This window comes from Aureococcus anophagefferens, assembly GCF_000186865.1.
Source record: "Aureococcus anophagefferens unplaced genomic scaffold AURANscaffold_5, whole genome shotgun sequence".
NCBI classification, from domain to species: Eukaryota; class Pelagophyceae; order Pelagomonadales; family Pelagomonadaceae; genus Aureococcus; species Aureococcus anophagefferens.
This window is the reverse complement of record NW_008705565.1, coordinates 44,574-63,308: the sequence shown is the minus strand read 5'-3', so window position 1 is coordinate 63,308 and position 18,735 is coordinate 44,574. Positions and strand designations below refer to the sequence as shown.

The 18,735-nt window shown below is 70.9% G+C and overlaps 5 protein-coding genes across 5 annotated transcripts; 3 read left to right on the top strand and 2 right to left on the bottom strand.

Moving 5' to 3' along the window:
* Window positions 1-2,415: 2,415 nt before the first annotated feature.
* On the bottom strand, window positions 2,416-4,631 carry AURANDRAFT_36628 (hypothetical protein; the record flags this gene model as incomplete). Its single annotated transcript, XM_009036556.1, has 1 exon — window positions 2,416-4,631. A coding segment is annotated over one exon (2,136 nt), but the record flags the coding sequence as incomplete, so codon positions are not given.
* Window positions 4,632-4,793: 162 nt separating this feature from the next.
* AURANDRAFT_62431 (hypothetical protein) lies at window positions 4,794-5,945 on the top strand (the record flags this gene model as incomplete). Its single annotated transcript, XM_009037103.1, has 1 exon — window positions 4,794-5,945. One exon carries the CDS (start codon window positions 4,794-4,796, stop codon window positions 5,943-5,945), a length of 1,152 nt encoding a protein of 383 aa, XP_009035351.1.
* A 1,291-nt stretch (window positions 5,946-7,236) lies between these two features.
* AURANDRAFT_62430 (hypothetical protein) lies at window positions 7,237-8,898 on the top strand (the record flags this gene model as incomplete). The annotated part of the gene is made up of 1 exon (XM_009037104.1): window positions 7,237-8,898. One exon carries the CDS (start codon window positions 7,237-7,239, stop codon window positions 8,896-8,898), a length of 1,662 nt encoding a protein of 553 aa, XP_009035352.1.
* Window positions 8,899-11,791: 2,893 nt separating this feature from the next.
* AURANDRAFT_22720 (hypothetical protein) lies at window positions 11,792-13,879 on the bottom strand (the record flags this gene model as incomplete). The annotated part of the gene is made up of 1 exon (XM_009036555.1): window positions 11,792-13,879. One exon carries the CDS (start codon window positions 13,877-13,879, stop codon window positions 11,792-11,794), a length of 2,088 nt encoding a protein of 695 aa, XP_009034803.1.
* A 2,037-nt stretch (window positions 13,880-15,916) lies between these two features.
* Window positions 15,917-18,040, top strand: AURANDRAFT_62428 (hypothetical protein; the record flags this gene model as incomplete). The annotated part of the gene is made up of 1 exon (XM_009037105.1): window positions 15,917-18,040. One exon carries the CDS (start codon window positions 15,917-15,919, stop codon window positions 18,038-18,040), a length of 2,124 nt encoding a protein of 707 aa, XP_009035353.1.
* Window positions 18,041-18,735: the final 695 nt, after the last annotated feature.

Sequence of the window (18,735 nt, the reverse complement as noted above, 5' to 3'; positions counted from 1 at the left end):
CGGGGGGACAGCGCGCCTCTAGGGCGACGTGAGGTCGACGGGGTTCTCGTTGGACGTCGGCGACGGCGGCGCGGGCGCGGGCGAGCCCGCGAGGTCGACGAAGGGGCCCGCGGCGTTCGGGACGCTCGGGACGACCGCGCGGTGGACGACGGGCTCGGGGAAGTTCGGCAGGGGCTGCATGCCGTAGTAGAACTTGCCCCGGGCGAAGACGACGGCGTCGCGCGCGCGCGCCGCCTCGACGAGGTCGTCGTAGAGGTCGCCCGCGCGGCCGAAGTGGTCCGAGACGCGCCACTTTTGCGCGACGCGGTCCCAGTCGACGCCGTCGTACGTGGGCCGGTGCAGGTTGTTGACCCAGGGGTTGCCGACGCGGCGCGGTGGCTTGGACTTGCGCCAGGCCTGGAGCGGGACGCCGTAGGACGCGCGCGCGTAGGCCGCGTCGCCCTTGGCCATGATCGCCGGGTCGTGCGCTCGCGCGAACGCGCCCTCGTCGACGAGCGCCGCGAGCGCCGCGAGCTGGAGCTCGCGCGCCGCCGCGTCGCCGCGCTCGCGCGGGAAGAGCTCCGCGACTAAAGCCCAGCCCAGGGTGTCGACGCGGCGCAGGGCCGCGGCCTTCCACTCGCCGACGGCCGCGTCGCGCTTCTTTTCGCGCGCCGCGAGGATCTCGGCGACCGCGGGCGTCCGCGCGAGGCCCAGGTGGCGGAGCTGGGCCCAGTTGCTGGCCAGGTCGCCGCGGTCCGCCCAGGGCATCTCCGCGCCGCCGACGCTGTCCGCGTGGGGCTCGAGCACGCCCCGGTCCACGAGCGCCTGCGCGACCTCGACGCACAGGTCGCGCGCTTCCGCCGTCGGGAAGAGCGAGCAGAGGTGCGCGCCGCGCTTCCGGCGGCAGTCGTGGCCCAGGGGGCACATCTTCGACGCCTCGAAGCGGCTCTTCGCCGCCTTCAACGGCTGGTCGCCGCCCTCGTCGCCCAGCAGGAGCTTCGTGACGTCGCCGGCGATCGACGCCGCGACGGCGTCCGCCGCGGACCGGCGCAGGTCGTCCTCGGCGGCGCGCTTCTCGGCGCAGGCCGCGTAGAGCTCCGGCGACGCCTCGTAGCGCGCCTCGACGACCGTCGTCGGCGACACGGGGTGCGAGCCGTTGACGTACGTCAGGTCGCCGCGGCCGACGGCGGCCTCGAGCTCCGCGGCGACCTCGCGCGCGGTGTCGCCCCGCGCCACGCCCAGGTCCAGCAACGCCTTCGCCGCGCCCTTGAAGCCGTGGGTCATGGTCTGGCGCCCGGCGCCGTAGTACTCGGAGCCGTGGAACTTCAGCAGCACGCGGACGCCGCCGCCGTCGACGTCCGAGCCCTTGTCCAAGAGCATGCCCACCAAATCCTCCTGGAACTTCTCGCGCCGCTGCGCCGCCAGCGCCGAGATGTCCTGGGCGTTCATGGCGTCGCGCTCGTGGGCCATGGACTCGAAGAGCTTCTTGTTCGCCGCGTCGACGTCCGTCAGGTCCAGATCGTCGAACGTCGAATTGATCGCCGCGTCGTCCGCGCCGTCGCGGCCCGCGAGCGCGGCCGCGCAGGCGTCGGAGCAGCGGATGTAGCAGGCCTGGGGCTGCACGGGGCAGCCCCGCGCCACCAAACGCCGGCACTCGCCGACGACCTTGCAGGCCCGCGGCAGGCAGTCCTCGCAGTACGTGACGGGGCACGCCTCGCACCGAAACAGGAGCCCGCCCGCCGCGGACGTCGACCGGCCGCAGCCGACGCAGGCGTGGTGCGGGCACTGCCACGTGCCCATGGCCGTGTCCTCGCCCAGGTTGTTGTAGACGGCGCAGGACGCGTGGACGACCATGGGGCAGAGCCGGCACCTCCGGAGCGGGCCCTCGCCGGCTTTGGAGGAGGCGGGCGCCGCGGCGCGGCGCTTCTTGCCCGAAGGCTTGCCCTGGGCATCCCGAAAGCAGTTGAGGCACGTCGTCTCGTGGGCGTAGTCACGCCCGGGCACGAGCACGCGCCGCTTCTGCACGGCGAAGGCGGACGCGTCCGCGCCGCCGAGCTCGCGGTCGAAGACCGAGCTTTCCCCGTCGTACAGGCCGTAGTCGTTGGACGCGAGCACGGGCACGAGCTTCGAGCCGTAGCCGCTGCCCGCGGCCTCGACCATCTTCACGCGCTGCTTCCGGTCGCGCTTGCCCTCGGCGACGAGGCCCTTCCACGTCGCCGCGATGTCTTTCGACGTCTTGGGCGCCGCGTCGATCCGAGACCCGAAGAGCGTGCGCGTGTCCACGGCCTCCTCGGTAGCATCAAAAGCCTCGGCGTTGTCCTCGGCGCCGCCCACCAAATTCCCGACGACGTCGTCGGCGCCGCGCGACCGGTCGACGATCGCGTCGAGGTCCGCGTCCGACGGCTCCGCGTTGTCGCCGGCCTTGAAGATCGCGGACGCGCCGAACTTGACCATGGACAGCACCTCGCCGCCGCTCAGCTTGTCCATGTCGTCGTCGCCCTCCTCGCCGCCGCCGTTGCGGTTGACGACGTGGGACAGGTAGAGCTTCTTCTGCGACCGCTGGAGCACGCGCTCCTCGGCCGTGCCCGCGGCGCAGAGCCGGTAGATGTGGACCGTCTTCGTCTGGCCCAGGCGGTGCACGCGCGCCATGGCCTGGAGGTCCGCCTGCGGGTTCCAGTCCGAGTCGTAGAGCACGCACGTGTCCGCGGACTGCAGGTTGATGCCCAGGCCGCCCGCGCGCGTCGTCATGAGGAAGATGAAGAGCGGGCTCGACGGCTCGTTGAACGCGCGCACGTTGACGACGCGGCGCACGCGGTTCGTCGCGCCCGTGAGGCGGCAGAAGGACCAGCCCCGGAGGCGGCAGTAGTCGTCCAGAATGTCGACCATGGACGAGAACTGGGAGAAGACGACGACGCGGTGGCCGTTCCGGTGGAGCTTCAGGAGGAGGCGGTCGAGCACGCGGAGCTTGCCCGACGCGGCGACGAGCTCTTCGAGCGTCGTCTCGTCCGGGTCGCCCTCGGCGTCGGGGAAGAGGAAGGGGTGGCAGCACGTCTTCCGGAGCTGCATCAACAGGTTCAGCAGCGACTTGTACGTGCCCTTGGGCGCGCCGGCCGCGTCGCCGCCGCCCTCGACCTTGCGCAGCGCCGCGTTCTCCTTGAGCAGCAAGCTCCGGTACCAGAAGACCTGCTGCGGCGCCAGCGGGCACTGGACGACGGTCTCGAGCTTCGGCGGCAGGCCCGTCTCGACGTCGACCTTCAACCGCCGGAGCATGAGCTGCCCCAGGACGACCTGCGCCTTGACGAGCATGTCGCGGTCGACGACGCCCCGGCCCAAATCATAAGCCTTCGCGAAGGGCTCGACGTCCGGGAACGCGGCCGGGTGGAGGAAGTTGAGCAGCGCCCAGAGCTCGACCAAATTGTTCTGGAGCGGCGTGCCCGTGAGGAGCAGCGCGGTGACGAAGTGCATCTTCCGCACGGTCCGCGCGATCTCCGTCTCGTGGTTCTTGATCACGTGGCCCTCGTCGAGCACGAGGCAGCGCCAGGTGACCTTCTGCACGAGCGCGGACCGCAGGCTCGGCGCCTTGGCCATCTCGTACGTCGTCACGACGACGTCGTAGGTGCCGACGCCCTCCAAAATCTTCCTCCGGAGGCGCTCGCGCTCGCCCGGGTCTGACGAGTGGAGCTTCATGACGCGGAGGCCCGGGCACCACCGCGCGCACTCGGCCATCCACGTCGACAGCACCGACAGCGGGCAGAGCACGAGCGCCGCGCCGTCGAGCTTCTTCTCGAACTTGAGCCACGCGAGGTAGGCGATGGTCTGCAGCGTCTTGCCTAAACCCATCTCGTCGCCGAGGATGCAGGGCAGCGCGCCGCAGCGCTCGTAGCAGTCCGCGAACCAGTCCAGCGACGCCAGCTGGTAGTCGCGCAGCTCCGCCGTGATCTCCTCGGGCTGGACGACGACGCTGGGCCGGCGCGGCCCGAGGTCGACGCCCCGGGCCCGCGCCGCGAGGCTCTGCAGCGTCGCGGCGTTCGTGAAGGGCGCGACGTGGTCGCGCTGCGACGCGTAGAACGCCGCGCGCCGCGCGGCGTGGCCCTCCATCTCGACGCGCATCGCGGCGTTCTGGGCCATGCGCCGCGTCTCGAAGGCGGGCGCCTTCCGCGGCGCCGCGGGCTTGGGGGCCGCGCTCGGCGCGGGCTTGGCCTTCTTGGGCTTCGGGGGATCGGGCTTGCTGAAGACGTAGTGGCTCGCCGTCACGTCGTACATGTTCTCCAGCAGGACGGTCTCGCCGTCGACGACGGCCGTGCGGCACTTCTTCTGCCGCTTGCCGCGGCCCGTCTCCTCGACGGCCGGCGCGGCCGGCGAGGCGGCCGCGAGCGGCACCGGCGGCGGCGGCGGCCCGGCCGGGTGCGGCGCCGCCGCGGACGGCTCCGTCGCGGCGCTCACGACGTACTCCTTCGTCGGGCTCGCCGTGAACTTGAGCGACAGGCTCGAACTTTCGGCGGCGGCGGCTGGGGCCACGGCGAGCTCCTTGGACGGGCTCGCCGCGAATGTGACTTCGATGGTTTCGTCCATTTTTGGCGTGGCGTGCAGCGCGGCGTCGGCGGCGCCGCGCGGGGTTGCAGGCGCGGGACGCGGTCCGGCGGTTGGCAAGGCGCGGACGGGGAGTGACCGAGCTGAGCGATTCGGCGTCTCGGATGCGCGTCAACATCTATGCAATGTCACCTCCACCAAGTTCAATTCCGCCGGAAAGCTCTCATCGAGTGGCCTCGAGCATGGTGGGCTGCTAGATTCCCCGACTGTTCCACTTCGCGAAGATGGGCTGCTGCCAGTGCTCCGCCCGCTACCCGACGCCCGAGGAGCTCGCGGCGCTTCGCGCGCTCGTCGAGCGGTCGAAGACGACCTTCGACCCCGACAACGACCTCGAGCACCTCGAGCTCCTCGACGCTCTGTGGCTCACGTTCCACGACAACGTGCGGGGCTGCAAGAAGGCCTTCGAGCGCACGAGCCTCGACTGGCTCAAGATCGGCTTCCAGAACGCGGACCCGGCGTCCGACGTGCGGGGCGGCGGCGTGCTGGCCGTCGAGAACATGCTCGCGTTCATCAGAGCCGCGCCGGACACGGCCATCGCCATGGCCGAGAGCGGCGAGCACGACGACGATTCGGACATCATGACGGCCACGTACATGCCCTGGGCGACGGCGGGCGTCAACATCACGCGGCTGCTGCTGCAGCTCTTCGGCGCCGTCGGCCCCGCGGGCAACGAGCTGGACGCGTCGAAGGTCAAGAAGCGCTACTGGCCCCTGGTCTTCGAGTTCGACGCGCTCTACGTGCTGAGCTTCGAATTACTGGACGCGACCTTCGACGAGGAGCACGGCACCTACATGTCGTTCCCCCACGTCAAGGACACGGTCGCGAAACGTCTGGAGGCGGCGCTCGCGCGCTTCGGGCCCGCGCCGGCGTCCCGGAGCGACGACGACTTTTTGAGCGTGGAACCCGATGAACAGTTCGTCGATAGGCCCGCGCACGTCTCCGAGCTGCCGGACCTCTTGGAGTTCCACTACCACCCGAAGCAGCTGCCGGAAGAGGAGAAGGCGCGCATCAAGGACGCGCGGCGCCGGGCCCTGAAGCTGTCGGCGCTCGCCGTGCGCGCGGCCGTGCGGCTCCGCGCGACGTCGCGCGTCGACAACGAGGCCCGGGAGGAGGGCGAGGTGGCGTCGCCGCTCCGCGAGACGGACGTCGGGGCCGTGGCCGCCGCGGAGCAGCTCCGGGCCGCGCCGGCCGCGGCGCCCGCGGACGACGCGCGGCCGGGCGTGTTCTCGAAGCTCTTCCGCAAGGTCACGCGGACGTCGTCCGCCGGGCCGGCCCTCGCGGCGGCGGCGGCCGAGGCCGCCGAGCCGGAGCCGGAGTCGCCCGTCGTCGTCGAGATGTCGCCGGAGGCGCCCGCGCGCAAGAGCGGCACCGCGTGAGGTCGTTAAACGAGCTTGGGCGCGCGGATCAGCGGCGAGGCGAAGCGTCGGGGAAGAGGCGCATTGGAGCGCGCGAGAAAGAGGTCCGGAGGGCGGGTCGGAGCGCCGGGAGCGGCCTAGAGCTTGCCCGTGGCGAAGTCGCTGATGAGCGTCGCCCACCAGTCCGCGCGGGGCCAGTCGTCGACCGTGTTCTTGCAGAGCCGGAAGATGTCGACGGCCTCGCCGCCCTGATTGACGACCTCGGCGAAGAACGCCTTCGCGTCGTCCTCGGTCCACTCCTGGGGGTAGCCGTTGTGGCCGTCGTAGTAGACGCCGACGCCGACGCCCGCCTGCGTCGCCCAGGAGGTCGGGTTCGCGGACCGGACCTGGGCGTAGTAGCTCGCGAGGTCCTCCTTGTAGGAGCCGGGGCGGGCGTAGAACGACATGTCCTGGAGCTGGTCGACGCCGGACGCGGCGACGTTGGAGAAGTTTCCGAGCAGCGACGACCACGACGCGACGTCGATGACGAGCTCGAGGCCTTCGGCGTGGAGCGCGTCGCTGAACTGCTTCAGGAAGTCGCGCAGGTCGTCGTGCTTGTGCGGGTACGAGTCCGCCGGCCGCTCGTCCTCGTAGTCGATGTGCCAGCCGTCGAAGCCGTAGTGCTTCGCGATCGCGACCGCGTCGGCGATGAAGGCCGTGGCGTTCTTGAGCACCTTTTCGTGGAACAACGTCGCGTTGGACGTATCCAGAATCCAGGGGCAGATCTTCGTCTCCGGCAGCGCCGCGCGAAGCGCGGGGTACCACGTCTTGACCCTGTCCTCCGCCGCCCACCAGGCGTAGGCGTCGCCGTAGTAGATGCCGACGTAGGTCGCCGGCCAGGGCTTGCCGTCGAAGATCTCCTCCGGGTCGCCCTTGATGCTGCCCATGTCGGGCATGACTCGTGTCACCGCTTCTTTCGGGAGCGACTTGAGGTAGGCGATGTTGGCAGCATCCGTCGTCGCGTTCTCGGCAATGGAGAACCACCAGGAGACGCTACGCGCATTAGCGCTCGCGAGGAGGGCTATCGCGAGCAGCGTCCTTGCGAGCATGGCTAGCAGCAGAATCGCGGATGAGAGGGCAGCCTTCAGCTTTAGCCTTGAACTTAGATCGGTTTGACCTTGCCGAGCCTGCTGCATAGCTGGCGGGCACCTCGACGACTGTGAGCGCGACGGATCGCGGCGCCGCGGCTTAACCAGACCCCCAGCCACAGGGTGCACGCCGAAGGCCTCCCGCAGCACACACGCACCGCCCAAACCGGGCGGCCCCGCGAAACATGGCGCCCGGCCGAGGCCTGCGGGCCGTCGCCCTCCTGGCGACGCTCTGGGCCGCGGTGCCGCTGCTCCCGGCGCGGCGGCGCGCCGCGGCGCCCTTGCGGGCGTCCCCCCGCGGCGGGGCCCCCGGCCGGCCCGGCGGCCTCAACTCGTCGTCGGCCGTGAAGCTCTTCCTGCGGAGCGCGGGCGCGACGGAGGCGGAGCTCGCCAAGGTCGACGACGACGCCGCGCTGAGCGAGACGCCCGTGCTCGAATATTTGCTCGAAGACGCGGGCTTCACGCAGGACGATGTCTCCGGCATGGTGGAGCGCTGCCCCGAGCTCGCGGCGCGCGGGGGCAACACGTCCGCGCTCCTCGGCGACGTCCGCGCGACGGTCCAGTTCCTGTCCAAGACGTTCGCGATGCGCAAGTACGACCTGCGCAAGGTCGTCCGCGAGCAGCCCAAGATCCTCCTGAAGCCCGCGGCGGACGCCTCCATCTTCGACACGGGCGCGTGCCCCGCGGTCTTGGCCGCGACGTCCGGCGGGCCCGCCGCGGGGCCCCGGTCGGGCGACCTGGACGCGACGGCGGCCATCTCCGACACCGTGCTGCTGCTGACGTCCGTCGGCGTGCGGACGAAGCACGTCAAGGAGATGGTCGTGCGCTGGCCCCAGCTGCTGAGCATCGAGATGCCCCAGATGCTCGCGGTGACGGACTACATCAACTCGCTCGGCTTCGAGCGGTCCATCGGGTCGCTGTACCGGGCGAACCCCTGGCTGCTGGCGGCGCCCGTGGCGACCGTGCGCGACGCGGCGACGGTGCTGCGCGACGAGGTCGGCGTGACCAACGTCGAGAACGTGGTCCGGGCGTATCCGCGGGCTTTGTTATCGGACCGCGAGTCGCTGCTGCGGCCGCTCGACGTGCTCCGGGAGCGCGCGGGCGTCGACGAGGCGGATCTGGCGTCGCTGGTGGAGGCCTTTCCCCTGCTCTTCGGCCTCGACGACGCCATGGGCCCCGTGCTCGACTTCTGGCTCGACGAGCTGAAGATCAACGCCGCGGACGTGCCGCGGATCTGCCGCGCGTTCCCCTCGTTATTGGGCGTCGACGTCGCGACGATGCGGGCGAACGTCAAGTTCCTCGAGGGGATCGGCGTCGTCAACACGGCGCGCTTCGTCACGCGGCTGCCGCCCGTGCTCGCCTACGACGTCGACCGCGATTTGCGGCCGAAGATGGCCGAGCTCGTCAAGTGCGCGCTGTCGGTCTACGACGTCGTGCGCTTCCCGGCCTACTTCTCCTACCCGCTCGACGGCGTCATCAAGCCGCGCACGGCCTTCCTCAAGCAGCTCGGCGTGCCCATCACGACGTTCCCGCTCCAGGCGCTCTTCACGCCCGGCGACAAGGAGTTCGCGTCGCGCGTGTTGGGCGTGGACCCGAAGCGCTACGCGGCCTTCAAGAAGGACCTGCTGGCGCCGACGAACGGGCCCGTGTCCAAGGACCGGGCGACGAACTTCCCGCCGAAGAGCACCGCCAAGGCCGAGGGCCGCGCGTTCCCGTCCTTCCTCCCGGGTCCGCCGGAGGCCGCGGCGGGGAAGAAGGCGAAGCGGCAGCCGGCGCCGCGGAACCCGCCCCAGCGCCGCCGCCGGCGCCGCGAGGACGGCGACTCGACCGTGCCCCGCGCGCGATAGCGAGGTAACCTTTCCGTTTTTATTCACCGCTCGGGGTCGTTATTCACTCGCAGAAGTCCGCGGGCTTCTCCCACGTGCTCTCGCCCGTCGTCGCGTTGTAGTAGTAGGTCGCGTCGTGGTTCGGGTCGTGGCGGGCCTCCCAGGCGCAGGGCGCGCGGACGGCCGGCAGCGCGAGGCGCGAGTCGGCCTTGGCGAGGCCCGGGAGCGCGCGGGGCCGGTGCTTCGTGTGGTGGTGGTGCTCCGTGTCCGACCGGCCCCGCGTCTCCGGCTCCTCCGCCGCCGGCGCCTCCGCCTCCTCGGCCGGAGTCCGCGGCGGGACGTAGTCGTCGGGCCGCTCCCACTGCGACACCTCCGTGTCGACGTTGAAGTAGTACGTCGCGCCCGTCGCGTGGTCCACGCGGGCCTCCCAGGGCCCGTGGTCCGCGTCGTGGAGCACGGCGGCGCCCCAGTAGGACTCGCCCTTGTCGTTCATGAAGTACGTGTGGCCCGTCGCGTCGTCGACGTACGTCTTCCACTCGCACCAGTCCCCGCCGTCGTCGTCGTCGCCGTCGTCGTCGGACGCGTCGGACGTCTCGTGGTCATCCGCCGCCGGCGCCGCGTGCTTGAAGCTCCGCCGCACGCGCCGGCTCCGGTGCCGGCTCTCGAGCAGCGCGCGGTGCGCCGCCTCAAAGTCCTCGCCCGTCTGGGCCCGCGCGCGCGGCGACGGCGCGTCGAGGGCTTCGTCCAAGTCCCCGACGTCGTCCAACGGGCTCCCCGGCGTCGCGTCGCCGCCGGGCGCCGCGTCGCCGCCGTCGTCGTCGTCGTCCGCGGGCTCGTCCTCGGCGTCGGCGTTCCCCGACTTGAGGAAGGCGTCGATGCGCCGGCGCTGCTCGGGCGTCATGCCCGCGGCGTGCTCCTTGAGGGCCAGGGTGATGCCGTCCATCCACTTCTTGCGCTGGGCCTCGTCCTCGACGCGGAACCGCCGCGCGGTCCGCGACTTGTGCGCGATCTCGAAATAGACGTGCTTGCCCTTCTTCTTCCCCGCGGGCATGGAGATGCGGTCGTAGCCGTCGAGGACCGTCTTCGCGCAGACCTTGCCGCCGTAGCGCCGGTGGACGAGCAGCACGGGGCCCAGGCCCTCGGCGTCGCGGTGGAGCTCCATGTAGCGCCGCTTGTAGCTGTGGGCCCCGATGAAGCCCGCCCCCTTGCGCTGCACGTAGCCGCCGCAGCGCGGCGGGCTGGGGCCCGTCAGGCCCGCGTTGGCGCGCGCGATGCCGCGGCGGCCGCCCTTGGGCGAGGGGTTTTGAGCGGCGAAGTCGGGCATCGGGCTGGCTGGGCGGCGTTTCGAGGTCAAACAGCCGATGGTGCCGCAAAGCGCTCCGCGATGTGCACAACTTAGGCAGTCTCGCGGCCGCTGCAATCGATTTGAGTCGCACACTGATCACATCGCGCCGATTGCGCCATGGGCGGCTCGGTGGAGCTCGACGCCGTCGTGAAATTCCTGCGCGGGCGCGGGCGCGACGACGCGGCGGAGCTCGTCAGCGCGCGCTTCGCAAGCGACCGCTGCGCCATCGCTCGCATTCCGCCGGACACGCTGGCTGTAGTGGCCTCTTGGGTCCCGTTCGATGATCTGCTTGCGCTCCGTTGCGCTTGGGTGGGCGGTCGCGATGCGGTGCGGCGGGCCGTACCTCGCCACGCGGACTGTGTGTACTTTCAGTGGAAACCAGATACAGGCGGGAACTATGAGAGTGATACGGCGTATGATCCATGCGCGCGTCTGAAAGCTATCGAAGCCATCGGGCAAGTGTTTGGCCCAGGCTGTCGACGGGTGCGACCGTGCGCCAAAACGCCCGCGGCGTTGTTGACGCTCAAATCTTTCGTACTCGCGACCCGCGGCGGCTTGGAGGTCCTCAACCTCTCATTTACCGCCGTCTCGGTCGACTTGCTCGTGGAGCTGTGCAGCGCGTGTCCACGGTTGAAGACGCTGTCCGTCGCATTGAACAATCCTCTGCTCACGTCGGCCGGCGCCGTCGAGATTGCTGCCAGAGTGGCGCCAGTCTGTCCGATGGTCTCCTTTGTCCACCTGCCGCCCATAGCGCATTTAAGCCCAGCGGAGTCCTGGGCTGCGAACTTCCCAAACTTGGAGACACTCGATCTGGACGCCAATGGACTCTGGAGCAGTGAGTATATCCCGAGCCGCTTCGAGGCGATCGAGGCGACCATGGCGACTTGCGAAAACATCCGTGACATCGACTTTGGCCGATGCAGCGTGCAGCGCGAGTTGTTGGACTTTCTCGCGCGGAGCCCCTTGGGTGCGCGTCTGACGCGGCTTTCTTTTGCTGACGCGCTCATCGAAGACGAAATGCTCGTTTTGGCAGCACAAAGATTTTCCCATTTGCGCGACCTGACCATGCCGACGGAAACAGAGTTTGATACCGAGCTCTTCTCGAATCTCTATGTCGCTCGTCCGGAGCTCACGAGACTTGATTTCCCTAGCGGACACATGCTCACCGATGCCTGCTTCAAGCATGTCTGCAAAACCTTTTCTCTGCATGAGCTCGCAATAGGCGGTTCTGGAACTGATTTGACTCGAGATTTCGTCGACGCGATCCTCACGAGCCGTTGCTCCCTGACGCTCCGACGCGTCGAACTCGGCCATTTTGAATTTGACGTCCTCGACTCGAGGATTCTTGCGCGCTTGGTGGATGGATGCCCCGCTCTAGCCGAGGTCAGATGGATCTACGACGAAAGCTGGTCGGACGACAACATCTATGAGGAGGAGCAAGACGCCATCGCCGACGTCCTGGCAAGCCGGGGCGGGGCGCTGGGGATTCTGGCATGGAACCCCAAAAAGCCCGTCATCAAGCCCTTTCGGAGATACAACTATCTCTAAGACCGTGTTAGAAGAAGCGACTCAGAGGAACTTCTCCCAGTCCCCCAGCTTCGCGCCCGCGTCGGCCATGTCCGCGAGGAGCCTCGCGGGCTTGAGGTAGGGCACGTCGGGCCGGGCCGCGTGGAGCGCGTCGAGCGTCGCCTTGACCTCGGCGAGGCCGACGTCGTCCGCGGCCCACTGCATGGGCCCGCCGCGGTGCCGGGGGAAGCCGTAGCCCGACGTCCAGACGACGTCGATGTCCGACGGCCGCAGCGCGAGGCCCTCCTCGAGGACCCGGAAGCCCTCGTTGGCCAGCGCGAGGAGCGCGCGGTCGACGACGTCCCCGTGGGTCACGTCCGGCGCGAGGCTCGCGTCCTTGAAGCCCGCGATGAGCTCCGCGACGGCCGGGTCCGACGACGGCACGCGCGGCGTCTCGTAGGCGTACCAGCCCCTGCCCACCTTCTGGCCGAAGCGGCCCGCCCGGGCCAGCGCGTCGGCGACGTCCGCCGAGTACTCGACGGCCGGGTCGCGCGAGGCCGCGTCCGTGAGCCCGAGCGACGTCCGCACGGCGTAGCCGATGTCGTTGCCCGCCAGGTCGGACATCTGGAAGAAGCCCATGGCCATGCCGTACTCGAGGAGCGCCGCGTCGACGAGCTCGGGCCCGCAGTTCGCGTGGCGGAGCAGCGCGAGGCACTCGCGGCCGTAGGGCTCGAGCATGCGGTTCCCGATGAACCCGAAGTCGTCGCCCGCGAGCACCGTCGTCTTCCTGAGCCTCTTGCCCATGGCCATGGCCGTCGCGACGGCCGCGGGGCCCGTGCGCGCGCCGCGGACGTTCTCCAAAAGCCGCATGACGTTCGCCGGGCTGAAGAAGTGCATGCCGACGACGCGCGCCGGGTCCGCGACGGCGCCGGCGATGCCGTCGATGGACAGCGTCGACGTGTTGCTCGCGAGGACGCAGGACGGCTTCGTGACGCGGTCCAAATCCGCGAAGATCGATCGTTTCACGGCCATGTCCTCGAAGACGGCCTCGACGACGAGGTCGCAGTCCTTTAAGGCGTCGACGTCGGACGCCGACGACAGGAGGTTGAGCTTCGCCGTGAGGGCCTCCTCCGTGAGCCGCCCCCGCTTGAAGGCCGACGATCGGCGGTACGTCTCCTCGACGCCCGATATCGCCGCGGCGGCCGCGTCGGCCGACGTCTCGAGGATCGTCACCGGCAGGCCGTTGTCGACGAAGCACATGGCGATGCCGCGGCCCATGGTGCCGCCGCCGACGACGCCCGCGGCCTGGACGTCGACGGCGTCCTCGGGCGACACGCCGGGCACCTTGGAACACGCGCGTTCCGCGAAGAAGAGATGCTGCAGCGCGTTGGCCTGCGTCGACCCCTGGAGCTCGCGGAAGCGCGCCTCCTCGAAGGCGAGGCCGTCCTGCATATCGTTGCACACGGCGGCTTCGACGCATTGGATGATGGATTTCGGCGCGTTGAGCGTCGCCCGCGCCTTCAGTTTCGCGATGGAGTCCGCGTCTTTGAAGCCGTCGACGAGCACGGCCTTCGTGCGGCGGACCGGCGACGCCTCGACGACCTTGACGGCCTCGGCTTCCAAATCCGCCTTGGCGACGACGGCGTCGACGGCGCCGAGCGCGAGCGCCTCCTTGGCCGACACCTGGCGGCCGGTGACCATGATCTCCGCCGCCGCGTCCGCGCCGACGAGCCGCGGCAGGCGCTGCGTGCCGCCCGCGCCGGGCAGGATGCCGAGGTGCACCTCCGGCAAACCGACCCGCGCGCAGCTCGCCATGACGCGGTAGTGGCACGACATGGCGAGCTCGAAGCCGCCGCCGAGCGCCGTGCCGTGGATCGCCGCGGCCGTCGGGATATCCGCGTCCTCGAAGGCGCGCATGACCTCGCCGAAGCTCGGCTCCATTGGCGGCTTGCCGAACTCCGTGATGTCCGCGCCCGCGGGGAACGTCAGGCCGTCGCCGACGACGACGAGCCCCGTCGCCGAGTCGGCGAGCGCGCGCTCCATGGACGACACGAGGCCCGCGCGCACGGCGGCGCCGAGCGCGTTGACCGGCGGCGACGTGACGTGCAGCACGGCGACGCCGTTGCGCAGCGCGTAGCGCACGGCCGACATGCTCTTGGCTGCCGAGCTGCGTGAGCCGCCGACGAGCTGCGAGACACAAGCTCGGTCTCCACAAACACGAGCCCTCGAGCTCGGAGCGCACCTACTGCAAGTTGCACGTGAAACCAACCATGTTGCCCTCCATCTCAGGGCTGCCCGCGCACCACTGAAGGCCTGGAAAAATTACAAGCTCGGGGCGGTAGCCCGAAGCTCGGGGCGCAGCCCCGAAGCTCGGGGCGCAGCCCCGAGCGCCGGAGGCGCTCGGAGGCCGGGGCCGGAGGCCCCGAGCCAGAGGCCCCGAGCCAGCCCGAGGACCGGGGCCGGAGCCCCGGGCAGGGAAGACCGGGGCGGGGGGGCCCGGGCGGGGAAGACCGGGGCGGGGGACCGGCGCGGCGGAGGCGACGGCCCCGCGCCACGGGAATGTCAGGCCGCGGGTCGGGCAATGCGAGGATGGCGAGGCGGGGCGAGCTCGGGCAGGCGGCCGGTTCGGGACCCAGCGCCGGCAGCACGACAGCGCCGGCGAGCGCGCCTCGGCAGGTCGCGGGTCCGCTCCGCAGACGACCCACCGAGCTGGGCGACGCGTCCGCGGCATCGATGGCCCTCGTCGCTGCGGTCAAGTCAGGCGCCGGGGCAAGTCAGGCGCCGGGGCAGCACCAGCGCGGTGGCAGAGGCTCCGCGCTTCGCGCGGTGCGGCGTGATCAGAGCTTCGCACCCCGGGCAACGGCCCGCGTAGCAGCCAGGAAGACTCCGCGCTGATAGTCGAGTCGCCGAGGCCGGGCGACACGTCACGAGCATCGAGGTGGCGGCGGCGATGCGGAAAATTTTCCTCCGCGCTTCGCGCGGCCGAGCAGCGCGACGGTCTCGAAGACGTTCGAGGGGACGACGCCGACGCCGACGCCGGGATCTTCGTCGATCTCCCGCCGCCCGCCGGCCGTCGCGTGCGTGGAGTCCATCGCTCCGAGTCCCGTGGGCACTCGTCGAGGTTGTAGTCGTGGACGCGGCCGTCTCGAAGTCCTCGGGCACGGTCGGCGCGCGAGCCGGAGGCCCGCGGAAGGCCCGGAGGTAGTCGAGGTGCTAGGACTCCTCGCGGACGACGTCCACGAGCTGCATGTCGATGGACTCCTTGTCCTCCGCGTGGTTGCCTTCGACCGCGGGCTGTTGCCCGCGTCGGTCCGAAAGTACAACCGTTTTACGGTTGCACGGGCGCGCCGAGGGGACGACGCCGTGGCGCGACGGTCCGCGGCCCGTAACCGGTCATCCGACGGGCTGCGTGAGCTCGCGGCGAGACCCAGACGCGCGGGGCGTCCGGCGCGTGCGCAAAATTTTCTTCCGGCGCTTCGCGCCGGGGGTCGCCCCGAGGCCGAGCCCCGCGCGACGGTCCGGTCCGGTCGGCCGCCTCGACGATGCGATCCGGGTCCCGGCGCGCGGCGCGCGGGGGACGCGCCGCGAGCGCCGGGCCGCGGCGACGCGCGCCGCGCCTTCGGGCCGTCGCCATCGCCCGAGGTCGCCGTTGGGGCAGTTGGGGCAGCCCCTCGGCGAGACGCGCGTCCCGTCGACGCGGCGCGCCGCGGGCGCCGCGTCGACTCGACGACGCGCCCGCGCCCGGCGGGCGGCGCGCGGGCGGCGCGGCCGTCCATCGCCGCGGCTCGGGGCCGGTCGCGGTCGCGGACGCGGCGGACTTGGCGCTAGCAAACGGTCGCGCCCCGAGCTTCGTCGATCGGCGCCCCGAGCTTGTAATCTTTTGGGAAAGTCGACTATCGTCGCAGCATGGCGAGCTACAAGGACTTCATGCGGCGGAAGCAGGCGTTGGACTGGTCCGGCGAGACGGAGGAGCCCAACAATCAGCTCATGCTGCACCCGATGGCCTCGGCGCCCTGGCAGTCCATGAAGAGTGTGTACGACCCCGGCGAGGGCGTCTACGCGCCCGTGCAGCAGGAGCTGAGCCGCCACGGGCTGACGGCGCGCTGCGACCGGCCGCGCCTCGGGCTCAAGTGGCCCGAGAAGGACCGCATCGGCCACGACCTGCTGCCGCGGGTCCGCGGCGCGCAGATGCTGAGCCGGTTCCGCGCCGAGGACGGCGGCGACGACGGCCTCGAGACGGGCGCCTACGACCTGATGCACGGCATGGCCGACGAGGGGCCCCTCCCTCGTCTGGGCATCGCGCTCATGGTGCGCGCGGCGCCGGCGATGGTCGTCGACGGCTTCCTGCGGTACCATCTCGCGATCGGCTTCGAGAAGATCTGGATGTACTTCGACGCGCCCCACGAGGACGAGGAGGCCGTCGCCGTCGCCGAGGACTGCGCGACGCACACGGGCGGCGCGGTCGTCGTGCACCGCTGCAGCGGCGACTGGTGGAAGGATCTGAGGAAACGGGAGGCGTCGCGGTTCCTGGTGCGGGGCGACTACGCTTTGCGCATGGAGCGCGAGGCCGAGGCCCGGGGCGAGGGCGGCGGCCTGCGGGCCTTCCACTTCCACACGGAGCGGCGCATGATCGACAGTCTGGAGACGGGCGACGTCCAGGCGCGCCAGGCCGTCGTCGTGGACCTCGCGCTCTGCGAGGCGCAGGGCCTGGGCCTCGACTGGTGCTTCCACATCGACGTCGACGAGCTCTTCTACTGCCCGGCGGCGCGGCACCGGACCGACGCGCGGCGCTTCTTCGCCGAGCGCGTGCCGAAGGGCGCGGACCAGGTGCGCTTCCTGAACCTGGAGATCTTGCCGGAGAAGTTCCGCGTCGACGACGACTGGTTCTCCGACGTCGACCTCTTCAAAATTAACAAGCTCCACTGCCACGGCCTGCGCGGCGGTACCGTCGAGCAGTTCCGGGCGAAGCGGCGCGACGCGCGGCGCAAGCGCCGCGAGCGCATGGGAGCCGCGGGCGACTTCGACGTTTTGCGCCAGGGCTCGAACGACCCGACGCAGTGCCCCGAGTCCGTCGTGCCCGAGCCCTTCGCGGAGGTCACGGCGCGCATCGGGACCGCGCGGCTCAACACGGCCATCCGCCTCCTGGACGCGGGCATCAAGCTGCCCGCGCCGACGCTCCGCGAGTCGCGCGGCGGGCGCACGCTCTCGCAGATGCTCGAGGACGGCAACGAGATCGAGGAGGACTTCTCCAAGGCCTGGGCCAAGGCCAAAGCCCGCGCCGCGGAAGAGGCGAAGAAGCCCAAGCCGCCGCGGCCGCCGAGCCCGCCGCCCGACGACAAGTCCTTCGGGCCCAAGGAGGACCCGGACTACGACCCGTACCTGGACCACATCGCGGACTACTTCAACGCCTACGAGAACGGCAAGTCGGCCTGCCGCCTGCGGCCGCGGCCCGCGCGCGTGCCTCTGGGCGGCGTCCACGGGTTTTTGGGCACGGACGGCGCCGGCGCCGTGGGCATGGACACGGCGGACATGGCGCTCGCGCCGGTGATCCTGCACTACGCGAACTGCGGCTTCGACTACTGGAAGCGCAAGTACGAGGTGCTGGGCGACTTCCCGGACCCGGAGCAGACGGGCGACGACGAGGAGGAGCGGCCGGGCATGGTCAACAACATGCGGTCGCACCTCGCGTCGCGGGAGCTCGTCGTCCGCCTCGAACAGGCGGACGAGGACCCCGGCGACGGTGGCGACGCGCGGCGCCTCATCGAGCTCTTCTACAGGACGTGGATCGCCCAGGACCAGCACGGCGAGAAGCCCTACCTCGCGGCCTACGGCCTCCTCGAGCGCGTGCCCTTCCCGCGGCGGTGCCTCGCGGCGCACCGCGGCCCGGGCAAGCCCCCGTGGCCCCCCGTGAAGCGGCCGCGCGCGGCGCCGCCGACGCCGCCCCGGGAGCTCTACGCCATCCTGGACCGCGCGCCGAACATGCCCAAGATCCGCCGCCGGACGCAGTGGCGCGTCGTCTACGACAAGGCGAAGGTCGTGTCGCGGTGCCTGCCGTCCGTCAAGTCCGCGCCCGCGACGTCCCACGACTGCGGCGACCTCGTCTGGGGGACGAGGGTCACGCCCGACGGCTTCGTCGTCCTCTCGGACCCGGCCTTCCAGGACAACGCCTACCTCCTCATCGACGCGACGCACCTCGGCCACGGCGTCCTCCTCGAGCGCGTCCACCCGCCCGAGCTCGAGCCCGGCGCCTGCAAGACGTGCTTCCGCTGCCCCTGCTACTGCGCCCTGCTCGACTCCTACGACGCCCAGTAACTTTCGCTTAGGAAGCAACGGGGCAGCGGCGCTCCTCGGGCGCGCGGCGGCCGAGGAGGAACGACGCGTGCGAGCCCCAGAGGCCCGCGGGCGAGAAGTTGCGGTAGGGGAGGCCGTGGCGCGCGGAGAAGCGCCGCAGGACCTCCGTCGCCGCGCCGAGCTTGGCGCCCGGGAGGTTCGGAAAGAGGTGGTGCGCGGAGTGGCAGTTGATGCCGCCCGTGAGCCACGTGTAGACCGGGCCGTCGGCGCGGACGTCGTTCGTGGACGCGATCTGGTCGACGAGCCACTCGTCCTGGGTCGTCGGCGCCTTCGTTTGCGCGTAGTTGGCCTCGTCGGCCGTGTGCGTCGCGACGAACGTGAGCGCCAGGTACGACGTCGCCGCGAGGAACGTGAGCGGGTAGAACGGGTGGAGGAGCAGCGCGTCCAGGGCGAACCGCGGCAGCGCGAGCGCGCCGCCGATCGCGAGCGCGCGCCGCGCGGCGCGGGTCCGCGGCGCGGCGGCGTCGTCGCCGTCGCCCCGGAGCAGGAACGCCGCCACCCGCGCGACCATAAATAGCGGTAAAAGCGGGTAGACGAAACAAGCCCGGAGCAGCACACCCAAACCGCCGCGCCGCCGGTCCGCGGCGAGGGAGTCGAAGCCGGGCACGACGGGCTCGAACCAGCGCCGATCCGGGTCGCCGTCGCGGTTCGTCGCC